Source organism: Carettochelys insculpta, chromosome 29, assembly GCF_033958435.1.
Source record: "Carettochelys insculpta isolate YL-2023 chromosome 29, ASM3395843v1, whole genome shotgun sequence".
Lineage (NCBI taxonomy): Eukaryota > Metazoa > Chordata > Testudines > Carettochelyidae > Carettochelys > Carettochelys insculpta.
This window is the reverse complement of record NC_134165.1, coordinates 12779826-12792722: the sequence shown is the minus strand read 5'-3', so window position 1 is coordinate 12792722 and position 12897 is coordinate 12779826. Positions and strand designations below refer to the sequence as shown.

At 50.8% G+C, this 12897-nt stretch overlaps 1 protein-coding gene across 1 annotated transcript; it reads right to left on the bottom strand.

Moving 5' to 3' along the window:
- Positions 1–5414: 5414 nt before the first annotated feature.
- On the bottom strand, positions 5415–8507 carry LOC142003117 (aquaporin-5-like). Its single transcript, XM_074979805.1, has 4 exons — positions 8145–8507; positions 6645–6809; positions 6253–6336; positions 5415–5594 (listed from the first exon to the last, which is right to left on the bottom strand). Exons 1-4 carry the CDS (start codon positions 8505–8507, stop codon positions 5415–5417), a joined length of 792 nt encoding a protein of 263 aa, XP_074835906.1.
- Between the last annotated feature and the right edge of the window lie 4390 nt (positions 8508–12897).

Here is a 12897-nt window from a genome sequence, read left to right as displayed (position 1 = left end):
TCTAATCATGTGGTTACAAAATTGCTAGTGCCTACTTATTTAAATGTATAGATGTTACACACACAAACAAGTTACAAAACTGAAGCCACGATCCCAAAGAAAGAAAACAAAGTATAGAGCTCTATTTCAAAATATGTGTACACTAAAGACAGGAGATCAGGTGTGGGCGCTTCTTACCCTCCTTGCATCTCTTGATTCCAGCGGTGCCAAGCCAGGATCAGTCACTCAATTCCACAGAAAGACGAATAAGGGACAAGGCTTAGGGACCCTTTTAGCTGCAGAAACCTTGGGAGGCTGTCACTTATCTGACCAGCAGATAGATAGTGAAAAGCACTCAAAAATCATGGTGCTGTAGGTCCCATACTTATACCTCTGTACTCCTTTCTTCTCTTTCTCCTTTCTTATGCCAAATTGGGGCTGGTGTGTCTGGGTGACGCCAGCTCTCGCAAGAGTAGTTTACGCTTGCAAGGGAGAGAAACAATAAGTTTCGATTACTGGACATTACTTTTATTAGGGTAAATATTTTCCCACCTAGGATGTTGGTGTGTGTGCATCACGTTACTTAGTAGGGGCTAAGAGCCATGTCTGTCACAGCTTCTCTGTCTGCTGTGAGCCAAATCGTTGTATATGTTCCCAGAGGCACATTGTAGCAGCACACCTGTGCTTTCTCACAGCTTCAAAGGCTGTGCTGGAATTTATGTTAAGTGCCCTGTTGTTTTGGCTCCCTTGTTTTCCCAGCAATGCTGGTCTGAGAGGGGGCTGGCTGTCTGGCTACACACCTGTAGCCCCAGATACACATGGTAATATGCGCAAGCACATGAAGCGGAGGTGCTGATATGCACTGGGGGCAGGAAAGTCCTGTGTACTCATCTAAGCCATGCATGCCTGGTCCGTGAAATACAGATGTGGCTTCAGCCCTGATAATAAAGGGGAGACAAATATCACAGGCTGTCTTTCATCCATGGACAGGGAAAAAATGTATTACATGCACCAAGGCATGTGGGGATGTGTACCACAAATAGAAACACGCTGCTGGCTGTGGGCAGCTATGAGAGCTCTGCTAATCAGCTGGGCAGTATCTGAAAGTCTCCTGGGCTGCTGCCCATACACTGGTCACAGGCCTGCAAGCAGGGGCTCCCTTTTTACTCTAGTGTCGTGAATGCTAAATTGACTGTAGTGCATTGCTTTTATTAATGTATCAGAGAGGTAGCCAAGTTAGTCTGTGTCTTCAAAAGCAACGAGAAGTCCTGCAGCACCTTATAGACTAACCGATATTTTGCAGCATAAGCTTTCGTGGGCAAAGCGGGTCTTTGCCCACGAAAGCTTATGCTGCAAAATATCGGTTAGTCTATAAGGTGCCGCAGGACTTCTTGTTGCTTTTATTATGCTGACTTCCCCATCAGGTGTATTGTCCATTCTTTACAGCGGGGGTGAGAGTGTACATCGGTGATGTGAGCATCTGTGATGAAGTGGGGGTGTGAGAGGACTTTATTCCCCTGGTTAAGTTGGATGTGTTTTCTGCTGCCCTGTAGTAATGAGGTCCAACTGTCATGACGATCCCATCTGGCCTTGAAGTCTTTAGATCTATGGCTAGGGTTTTTCCATTGCTGTAGTTAATCACCTCTCCAAGAGGGTCAGTGGAAGAATTCCTTTGACCTAGTGCTGTCTACATTATGGCTTATGGTGGCTTAGCTATAGGGGCATGGATTTTTCACACTCCTGAGCCACATTGATGGGTTTTATAGTAACAGAGAGGTAGCCATGTTAGTCTGTATTCTGCTACATTGTTGGGTTTGTTTAGTTTGGAAAAAAGAAGACGGCTCCTAAACTGTTTTGGCGTCCAGCATTCCATGTACTGAGTGGCAACGTTGCCTCTCATCTTTTCCATCCATCCATGTGTGGAATAATATTATGTGCACAGAAGCACGTGCAAATGTGCACCACCCAGAGAAGCAAAAGAAACCCGCTGGGGGCGCTCTGCTAATCAGCTGGGTGGCATTTGAGTTCCTCCTGAGTGGATGCACAAGTGCCCAGATTACAAGGAACACAGCTGATCTGTGACAGTACCTCTCCAGCTTGTACAGAGGCACAGCCATTGCGTATTTTACCTTTGATTCCCCCACCTTCCTGTCCTCTGAGCTGGCAGGAAGAGGTTGGAGGTCAGGATTGAGAGGCAGCGGCTCCACTGTGGGGGGGCTGCGGGTGGGCTGGAACAGCAGAGAGGCTATGGGTCAGGATCGAGGACAGCTGGCAGAGCTGTGTACAGGGAGGCAGGGTTGGAATAGCAGGGGCTGCGAATTGGGCTTTTCGGCCAGGGCCGTGAAGGTCGTGTAATGGCATGGGGGAGCTGTGGGTCAGGAGCGGGTTGGGGCAGTGTCCGGGCTGTGTGGCAGAGGCCCAGGATCGAGACAGCAGCCGTGTATTCCAGATCATGACTGCGGTGCATTGGCAGAAGTCAGAGGGCAGAACTAGAAATGGAAGGAAACCGCTTAAGGTCTAGTTTTTGGCTGAGCAGCGAGTGGCTGAGCTCAGGACCAGCATGGCCAAGGGGCGGGAGCTGCGGGTTGGGATCAAGGTGTGTATTTGGCTGTGGTGTGTATATATATGAGCTAGGACCGGAACACCAGAGCATCCAGCTCACAGGACTGAGTTAAACTGTTAACCCTCGAGGGACACTTGCCCGCCATTGGCTTGTGTGTAGGACTGCTGGCTTTTGTTGGATGTCTTCTGGGAAGTTGCATCACATGACATCTTTAATTGAAGATTACTCTTTAATTCCCGGGTGACTTCAGCCTAAACCTGGTGAGGGCTGGTGCTTCCTCCTGCTCCTTGAATAAAATGTGCCCATAATCCTCTTGCTGCATCCCCGTCCCAAGCCTGCTCTGAAATCCCATCATGTGGTAGGCAGGCATAGCACATCAAACTCCTCTTAGCACATTAGGTGGGAACATTGCCCAGCTGGCAAAGTGTGGGATATTGACTCTGAATGCCAATCTGAGCTTTGCTGCGCAGCTGCTGAGTACTCAGGCCTCTGTTATTTTTTCAGTGCTCATCAGGATGCACCTTGAATATAATTTTCAGAGCGGCTAAATGCCCACAGTTTCCCTGGAAAGTAATCCAAATCTGTGCCTCAACTTTCCCATCTGTAAAATGGGCTGTTGCCCAAAGTTAGTGTGACACATCGTGGAACAAATAATTAAGGCATTTTCTCAGGCACTTTCAGTATCAACCCTTGGTGCCCCAGAGTTCTCAGAACAGATTCTTTTCTGCTTCTTTTATTGATAATAAATAACATGATATTATAAAGCTCCAAGTACAAAGTACAAAATCATATCCTTCATGCACCACATAAACAGGAATTGCCTTCACCACCCATCACGGGGAAGAGCAGCTTCACCCAGGGATAAAGGTTTGGGACGTAGGACACATCAGGGGAAAATGTACTTGCCCCAACCCTCTCTCAGAACCAGCCATGCTCCTTTCTTGACCCTCGCACTTATCCCATCCCTTTCTCCCCTGCCTCCCACAACCACCCATTGCTTCCGTAGGGAGCTCTGGACACACAAGGAATGCAGGCTCAGGCCTTTTGTGAAAGGCCGGGGATAAAGGTAGAACAACCAGGAGACTAGCGCAATGGTTCTCAGACTTCATTGTCTCACAACCCCCTACTGACAACAAAAAATTACCACCTGACCCAAAGAGGGGGGACTGAAGCCTGAGCCCACAAAGCGGAGGTGGCCAAGTCAAAAACCATTGCCTTGACTGGGGGAGTGGGAGCCAAAACCAGGGAGGATGGCCTGTTGGGTTTGGTTTTAGCTCCTAGGTGGTGGGGCGTGAGGATTAGATTTCAGACCTAGGTCCCTGCAAGTCTAAGCCAGCCACGGCAACCCCATTAAAATGGGGCTGTGGCCCTCTTTGGGGTCCCAACCCCCAGCTGGAGAATGGCTGGACTAGAGCTGCTTCAGAAGCAGCAGCAGCCTCTAAACCTCCTCAGCCTGTTCTGTTTTGCGGGTTGTCCTGCCCTTTCTGGGGGCCTGTGCGGCGTCTGGAGGTGCTTCTCAGGGGAGACTGGGAAGGGGAAGAAAACATGTGGCAGTTGGGGATGCTCGTGGGGCTTATGGGATGTGCCGTTGGGAATAAGGAGGGGCTCGGCCCGGGAGGTCACCAGCCTCTTCTGGCTCCTCTGTCGTCTTCTCAGTTGACCTGGGTGGAAGGGTGAGATTAACAGGCCCAAGTCTTTCTGTCGTTCCGAAGGCCCGGCCCGTTTTCCCCCTCGTGTCTGAACCCTGCTCCTCTTTCTCTGTTCCTCCCCATCTCTCCTGCCCAGAGCTGTAGCCCTACAGAGATGTCAGCTAAGGGGACAAGCCCAGAGACCTTCAGCTGTGTGAGTGGTGGTGGGGGAACACCACGACAATCTCTCCCTGGCTCCCTACCCCAGTCAGCGTGATACCAAATTCACCGGGCTGAGGCCTAGTCATGCTCCTCTGAGGGGGTAGTTGAATAAACCAACAGGCCTTATGCTTGTTTCTCATGGGGCTTTTAACTGAACACGCCCCTCTCCAAAGCCAGCTATGGGGCCACAGAAATAGGATATCCAGTCACTTCGGGCCAGGCTGTCTCTAAGAGGTCCTCATCCTTGTTAAAGTCTGAGCCCCCTCCACAAAAAGTGACTGTCTCCTTGACACTACAGCAGACTGTCCACTTTCCCAACATCCAGGGTCATGGGGGGAGCCCACTACGAACATGTAAGTGAAGGATGAGGTAGGCGAGGTAACAGCTGAGGGAGACGTGCTTTTGAGCAACACTAAACTGTCCTCCCCACCTGGGCTTGGTCAGGAGGAACTCTGTAGCTCGGAAGATTGTCTCTCTCGCACCCAGAAGTTGGTCCGATAAAACGTGTCCTCCTGGCCCACTGTGTCTCTCTAATACCCAGGGACCGACACAGCTGCTATCACACTGCACACACCAGTGGAAACCACCCACCCCCATTTGAGGTGGGCTGTGAAATTCAGACCAGGCTGAGGTAGGCCGTGAAAAAAAAAAAATACAGACTAGGGTATCACCTCTGCCAAAAAAGAGTCTGGGGGCGTTTTCAATAGGGGGAGCTGTAGTTCCGAAGACAAAGGCAAGTCGCTAAGGCATGATTGCATCTGGCTAAAAATCTCGGCACACCCCAGCCATTAACAAGACCGTCTCAGGAGGACTTGTCTGGCCTAGAGCAGGTGTTGGTGGGATGCTTTGTGCTGAGTGTGGCTCTCTGTTCTACAGAAACAGCTGTACCGCTCCCAGTCACAGTGTATACACGCAAATACCACAAGCCCCAGTCTTTGGGTTATGAGGACGAAGATTAAGAGTCTTGTTTGTACTTTGGGGGTGGAGGGTGTTTCCCTCCCGCCCCCTTCCAGGCATCATTCTTACGGGGAGGTCAGCTCCATTGTCCTTTGCTCCTTCTGCTCCTCCCACTCCTCTTCTGGCTCATAGGTGCCTTTCATGATGGCTGTCCTCTCGGCCCTGCTCAGCGAGTAGGGGAACAGGAAGTAGTTGTAAAGCAGAGCGGCCAGGATGGCACCAATGATGGGTCCAAACCAGAAGACCTGGGAAGCCAAGGAAAGACTAATCATCCCTAATCCTTCCCTGGTGCTTTTCATCTCTAAGCACTTGATGAGCAGTATCATTATACCCAGCTTACAGATCGGAAAGTTGAGGCCCAGGGAGGTGACTTGCTCCAAATCACATAGCAGGCCAATGGCAGAGTCAAGAATAGAGTCCCTATGGACTGAGTCCCAGTCCATTAGCTCACAGCCAAAGAGTTATATTCCCTTCTGGTGATGGCTCCCGCTTCTCCTAGCCAGGGTCAGTGTTCCCTGTAAGCTGAGTGCTTGGAGTGATTCAGGTGCTGCCTGATTAGCAGAGCATCCACAGCCACCCACAGCAGGCAGCATGTGTTTCTATGGGTGGTGCACATCTCCTCATGCCTTGGTGCACATAACAAAATTTATTCTGCTCATGGATGGAAAAAAATTAGAGACAACACTGGCCACGGTCCCCTTTAGGTTGCATCCCCTTGCAGGTCTCCCTCCACTCCAAATTCTTTATCCTCAAACACTGTCTCCTCCCTCTGCCCTGACCCACTCACTCTTGGCTGCCTGTGACCAGTTGTCCAGCCTCTGGCGTCTAGCAACCAACGAGCTGCAGAGCCTTAGCTCTTTTCTACCATGCTGTGAGCCACAGACACTCGAAAGGGAGTCTTACCCAATGAGCAGTGCTGAATCGGTTCACTATCACGGCAGGTGCAAAGGATCGGGCGGGGTTCATGGAGCAGCCAGTGAAGTAGATCTGTAAGAGGACATGGGAATTAAGACCCAGAACATTTCCCTGCATTCTCAGGCCCTTGTGCGATTGCAGCATTTTCTCTAGGTCAGACTGGAACTGGGGGGCTCTCCCCTGCCCCCAGCCAGCACATCTGTCCTGCTCCCTACCACTCCCCCTGCTGGGAGAAGCTGGGGCTGGAGTAACTGGGAGCTTCTCCCACAGCCAGCACACCTGTTCTGCTCCCTACAGTGCTGGAAGAGTCTGGGATGACCATAGCTCGGTGCTTTTCCCATGGCCAGCTCCCTTGCATGGCTACCGAAGCAGACACTCACCCCAACCAGGTGGCCCAGGGTGACAGACAGGCCAATGGACAACGCAGGGGAGCCCAAGGCATCGGTCCGGCGTTTATCCGTGGAGGCGAAGATGCACATGGCCAGCTGGAAGGTGAGGATGGTCTCTACCACCAGCGCCTGGCCTGGAGTGGTGTTGTTGTTGAGCTGCAAATCAGCAAGAAGGTTGGTTAAGTGGTTGCTGAGCTGAACAAGCCAGAAGCGTTTTGCCACCTCTTAAAATCCCAGAGCTGTGAATTCCCTTCCCCAGTAAGAGAAGAGACATTCCAATTCTAAGAGGGGAGATGCCACTGGATGGGTCTATCTGCAAACACCCCTCAGCCTCCCTCTCCCTCCCCAGTCTATCCTATCCCCTCTCCTACCCTATCACCGTAAGATTTCTCCTTTTGCTAATCAGACCCACACCCAAACTGCCCTGGAGCAGCCTCAGACCCTCAACTCTTCAGTGAAGGAGATCACTACATGGCGGGAGAAGTGAGGGGCGGGAGGGTAAAGGTCCCCTTGTGTGGATCCCCTTGAGGGAGGGAAAGTGGGGAACCAGAGTGGGAGCCATTGAGGTGGGATGGACTATCACCACCTGGGGTCGAAGCCCCTGATTTCAGGATCCAGCCCCACTGGCCTGGGGTGAGGCTGAGGTCCAGTTAGGGGGAAGTTGGAGGGAATGCTGGGACATGAAAGGACACAAGAGAAAGTTTGGATCATGACCCAAAGGTGGTGGGGGTTGGGGGAGATGTTTAGGGGCTTGGAGGGATGCAGAACAACCAGTGAGTAAAACAGCCCCTGAAAACCTTCCCTCCCAGGTTGCATCAACACAGCAAGTGGTCTGATACCGGTCTAAGTGGTAGTTCCATCCCCCACAATTGAACTAAGAGATGTCCCTCAGAGTGGATCCCAAAATTGCCCTCAGGCTGGTTTAAAAGGGCTCCTAATTTCCCTCTGTCCTTGCAAAAAACTTCTCCTTTGGTCTCCCCTCTGCTGGTCTAAGTGGTCCCCCACTCACATTCCCCATACTGGTCCGTACATCCCCTCCCCGCTGGTTTAAGGGATGATCCAACTACTTTCCTCCTACTGGGAATACTGGTCTACAGCCTTCCTAACGTCCCTTTCTGCTGGTTTAAATGGGGTCCCCTCCAGTCCTGACTCTGCTCCTTTCCCTGCTCTGATCTTCCAGGTGCTTGGAAGCCTGACAGGAGACAAACCCATCTGAAAGGTAGGAGTGTCCTGCCCTCAGGATAAGAGAAGTACTTAAGGGAAAAAGAAAAACTACCTCCTTAATAGCACAGTTCAATAAATCTGGGCTGTCAGTGCTGTGTCAATTACGCTAAGGCTGCCAAACGTGTCCCATCTCTAGCCACCTGCATGGACAGGGATGGAGAGAATGGCCTTCAGCCTTCGGGGTGGGTTCAATTCTTGACAGACTGGGAACTTGTGCAGAGGGTTTCTGGGGCAGAATTAATCGCCCCAGGGCAGGAAGAGACTTACCGCATTGACAGCCAGGTTTCCCCGGGCGTTGACTGGGGTCACCAAGTAAAGGATGCCTGCCCCTGAAATGGCTCCTACCAGCTGGGCCACCACATAGAACACCGTCCGGAGGAAGGAGATGTGGTTTCCCACGAAGAAGGCGATGGTGACCGCCGGGTTGATGTGTGCCCCACTGATGTGACCGAACATCTGGACCAAGGTGCCGATGGCCAGGCCGAAAGCCAGGGAGATCTGCAGGATGCTTGGCAGGGCCGAGGGCCACTTCAGGGCAGAGCCCAGGCCGAAAAAGACAAAGATCAGAGTGGCAAGGAACTCGGCCAGAAGGGCCCGGATGAAAGCCAAGGTACGAATTTCCTTACACATCACGGGATCGGGATAGGACAAGAGTAGAGGAAGGAGTGGCAGGCTTCTGCTGTCTCTGGAGCTCTGCGAAGAACAGCAAGGTGTAGGGCCATATTTATACCGGGGCAGCAGGGAGTTAGGTGACCAAGGTGGTGGGTGGAGCCAAAGAATGGGCCTGCCCTCCCAGGCGGCTGGAATAGCTTAGAGCAGAAAATAACTTCAGCACCTCTCAGCCAGTGTAGGACTCAGATGATTGGCAGTGTTTCTTTCTTTCTTTCTTTTTTTTCTCTCCAAACAATGGCCCCCCATCTGATAGCTTTGTGATTGTTAGATAACACCTTGCGTAACCAGGCTGCCTCTTTAAGTGTCTCTCTCTTGCTCTTATTTTGGAATTGGAACTCTTTTTTTGCCTGCCTCTTTGATTTAAAATGGCAAAGTCCCTATTGCTGGTGAGTTTTACTGCATGGATGGGGGAACTTTCCTGGTCATTTTCTCCTCTCCTTCTCAACCCACAGTGACTGTCATTCATGTAGTCATTGCTGATTTACACCAGCATGTCTGAGGTCAGAAGTTAGGTTCTGGTGCTTAGCTCATGCAGGATATTAGGGGTGGAAGTGTGGATTTTTTTTTATTTTTTATTTATTTTATTTATTATTTTTTATTTTAGAGAATTTATATTGGACCCACCAGCAATCCACAGGCAGAACTCAAGGATTAGACCTGGGACTCCAAATACACAAAACAAACGCTGCACCCAAGGCTTTGTAGATCACTCTCCTGCAGAGCTCTGATGCTTCTCCCCCAGGGTACATGTGTCCTGGGGGTATGCCGAGATCTTCAAGGGGCCCCCCAATTAATCTAGACCAGTTGTTTCCCACCTTTTCACTGGTACAGACCCCTAAACACCCCCAACAGTTTTCAGACCCCCATCAAAGTCATTTATATTTTATATGATAATTTTTATTTATCTATGGGTGCGTCTATGCAAGGAACTAACTTCCAAGTTAACGTCAAAGTTAGGGAGTATTTTGAAGGAGCCCGCAGAGCATCTACACACACTTCCACAACTTCGAAGTCCTTACTCCATTCCCGGGAATAGAGTAGAGCCCTACTTCGAAATTTAACTTTGAAGTAGGGTGTGTGTAGATACTCAGCTTCGAAGTTGTACAACTTCAAAGTAAGCAACTTCGAAGTTATTTTTGTAGTGTAGACACAGCCTGCTATTTTTTTCACAGCCTGTTATTTTGTTCACAGACTCCCTGCAGTACCCTCACAGACCTCCCGGGGTCCACAGACCCCAGGTTGGGAACTTCTAATCTAGACCTGTGGTGTCCAACATGATAGCCACTAGCCACATGTGGCCGTTTGGCCAGCTGAGTGAAGCTAGTTGGCTTGAACAATACATATAACGTAAGGATAATATAGCTAGTTCACTGTGGCTAGTGGGTGCTGCTTCAGAAATGGTTAGACACCATGGATAGACATTTGCCGAGTTGTACAACAGGCTATGTGAAAAAGCACTGGCAAAGTCTGGACAAACTAAAATTTCCCACAGTGACTTGTTTCTACTGTTCTGCGTCCACTGAAACGTAAGTACTATATTTATAGTCCAGTTGATTTCTTTTATAATGATACAGTAGAAATGCGAAAGGGAGCCGGTTTTCAGGCAGTGCCTCTGCTGTATTTCAGCATCTGATTTTGTAAGCAAGATGCTTTTAAGCCAGGTGACACCGCGGGGTGAAGGCAAGACAAACCACACTCCTGCAAGGGGTATGGTCATCTGGAAAGGTTGAGAACCACTGCTGTAAATCTGCAGTGTGCAACCCACTAGGCACGAGCAGCATGTAGTTATTTGGCCTGCTGAGCGTGGGTAGATTTTCAAGAAGTCCTGTGGCACCTTACAGACTAACCGATATTTCGGAGCATGAACTTTCGTGGGCGAAGACCTGCTTCGTCAGAGGCATCTGACGAAGCGGGTCTTCGCCCACGAAAGCTTATACTCTGAAATATCGGTTACTCTATAAGGTGCCACAGGACTTCTTGTTGTTTTAGAAGATACAGGCTAACACGGCTCCGTCTCTGATGCTTGATTTTCAGAATAATGTGGTTGGTTGGCTGTAGCAGTAGCCACTCGAGTGGCTTCAGAACTCGCTGGCCATCGCGGTTAGGAAGCACTTTTCTCTTTGTTTCTGCTCTGGTCCCATCCAGCAGGCAGATGATTCGAGGAAAGGGAGGTTAATACATGTCTTGTCTCCTCTCAGGGGTTCAAATGCTGTTTATGCACCCTCGCGAAATGCATTTGGCTGGGTTGCAGCCTGGTGCCCGGTGGGTGTTTGGCCGTGTTCCCTGCATCTCGGCTTTGTTGTCGTAGCTTTGAAGAGGCTGAGGAGTACAGAGGCGGGTTGGCATCGCTGCAGGAGAGCAAGGGGAATGGAATGAGCCGGGTAATGCAGGTTGGCAGAGCTCAGAAGGGTGCCTACGCTTGAAGAACAACTCATAGCATTGGGAAAGCTAAAAACAGCTGGCAGAGGAGCCCAACAAGTGGAATTGCAAAGGGCTGGCAGCACCCTGGCAGCAGGACATGATCTGAACAGCAGGAGGTACGGCAGGGGGAGCTCAGGGGTGGAACAGGAGGGAGTTAGAACTGTGTGAGGTGCATAAGAAAGGCCTATTGTGGGCGAGCGGCATTAGCAGAGGCTTTTGGAAAGCAGAGCTGGCCAGCTGCCTGGGAAAACACACGTGCTTGACCTGCCCCATAGGTGCGCGCACAGGCAGTAAATAAACAGAGCCCTTCTCCAGTCAGCAGGTGAATGTTTGCAAGCCTAGAGCACTGCAGGCAGGGGAGGGGGTTGGGGAGGGGCTGCTGAGGATTACCCTGACCTGCTCCTGCAAGGGCAGGAGAATTATGGTGCTGGGCTTTCCCCACAGGCACAGCCCCAGGGCTGTTCCTCAGAGGGTCCATTTACCTCCTAACCCCCTGCCTGTTTTGTCTGAGAGCTGAGAAACCTTGAGGGCAGTTGTTCTCATTCCTGCCAGGCCACTGCTCCCCTTTGGGAGTCGGATCTGTCTTGTGGGCCTCCAAGTTTCACCTCACTTAAAAATGACTCGCTGCCAATGTAACCCATATACCTAAGCGTGGTTCATTGTCCCGTGTAATGGCACCTAGACCACTCACACAGTGAAAGAATGAGTCTTTTCTACAATCATAGCTGAGAGCCAGTTGGCTTTTAGCTTAAACCGCATTGACCCCTGCACTAAGCTCTAGAGGTCCTAAGTCTGAGACTCTGTGGGTGGTAACACCAACATCAGACATAAACATACAGAAGTGCCAAGGTGCTCTAGGACAGAAAACCAGCTGTCCCCTTTAGTTTTATTAGATAAGTATGAAATACATTGATTGGACTCTAAATATTGCACTTACATTTCCGCACAGAATAGATCAGGTGATAGAAACCCATCACCATCCGTCTGACGTTCCAGTTTGGGCCGACTTCGCTAGTGCTTTTTATGGAGCCTGTTGTAAAATGCGGCAAACGCGGAGATGAGTTGAGGTTCCCCTGGAAGACCTGTATAGAACCCCAGGGTAGAAGGACCCCTAACTGAGAAGCCCTGCTCTATGGTGCCTCCCACCATTTCTCTTGGGAAACTGCAGCCAGATATCACAGACAAGGTGGCAAAGGTGCTGATCAGCATAGCACCGTTGGGGGGTAAAGTGTTCCACCGAAGGAGCGTGGGGGGGACCATGGGGACAGCAGCTTTGAGGGCTAGGGGCAGGGACCTGGTGCGGCATGCTCTGGCTGGTGCTGAAGGCCCAGCACCTTCCTTCTGAGGCCCCACCCCTTCTGAGAGCGCGGAGCTCCCCCACCACACCAACCATGGGCCTAGCAAGGCTGTCTGCTCCCCTGTCCTCTAGAATGTGTTTTACAGCAAGGTCGCCGTGTTAGTCTGAATCTTCGAGAACAACAAGAAGTCCTGTGGCGCCTTATAGACTAACAGATATTTTGGAGCATGAGCTTTTGTGAGCAAAGACCTGCTTCTTCGGATGCATGAGTCAGGCATCTGATGGAGCGGGTCTTTGCCCGTGAAAGCTTATGCTCCAAAATATCTGTTAGCCTATAAGGTCCCACAGGACTTCTTGTTGTTACGGAGCAAGGGTAAGTAACACCAGGCCTGCTGATGGGCAGAAGAGGAGGGGCAATTGCCCCAGGCCCCTTTGAAATGCAGTGGCAGTCCCATACGGCTCTAAAGGGTGGGGGGCAGTGCCATGGTCAGAGTGGCACTAAGAGCTAACTACCCTAGGCCTTGCCCCTTTTTCCCTAGGCTCCTCCCCTTTGAAAAATTTCTGACTAGGAGAATCTTAGCTAGAGCTGCTGGAGCCTGAAAAACCTTGACCTCCATTAGATGCTTCCGC

Bases quoted from the DNA above. Each gene is read 5' to 3' on its own strand.
- LOC142003117 (XM_074979805.1), bottom strand. From the start codon at position 8,507: ATGTGTAAGGAAATTCGTACCTTGGCTTTCATCCGGGCCCTTCTGGCC. The intron at 6,810-8,144 runs GTAAGTCTCTTC...GCTGATTTGCAG, and splicing joins GAAACCTGGCTGTCAATGCG to CTCAACAACAACACCACTCC. The intron at 6,337-6,644 runs GTGAGTGTCTGC...GTCCTCTTACAG, and splicing joins CCCTGGGCCACCTGGTTGGG to ATCTACTTCACTGGCTGCTC.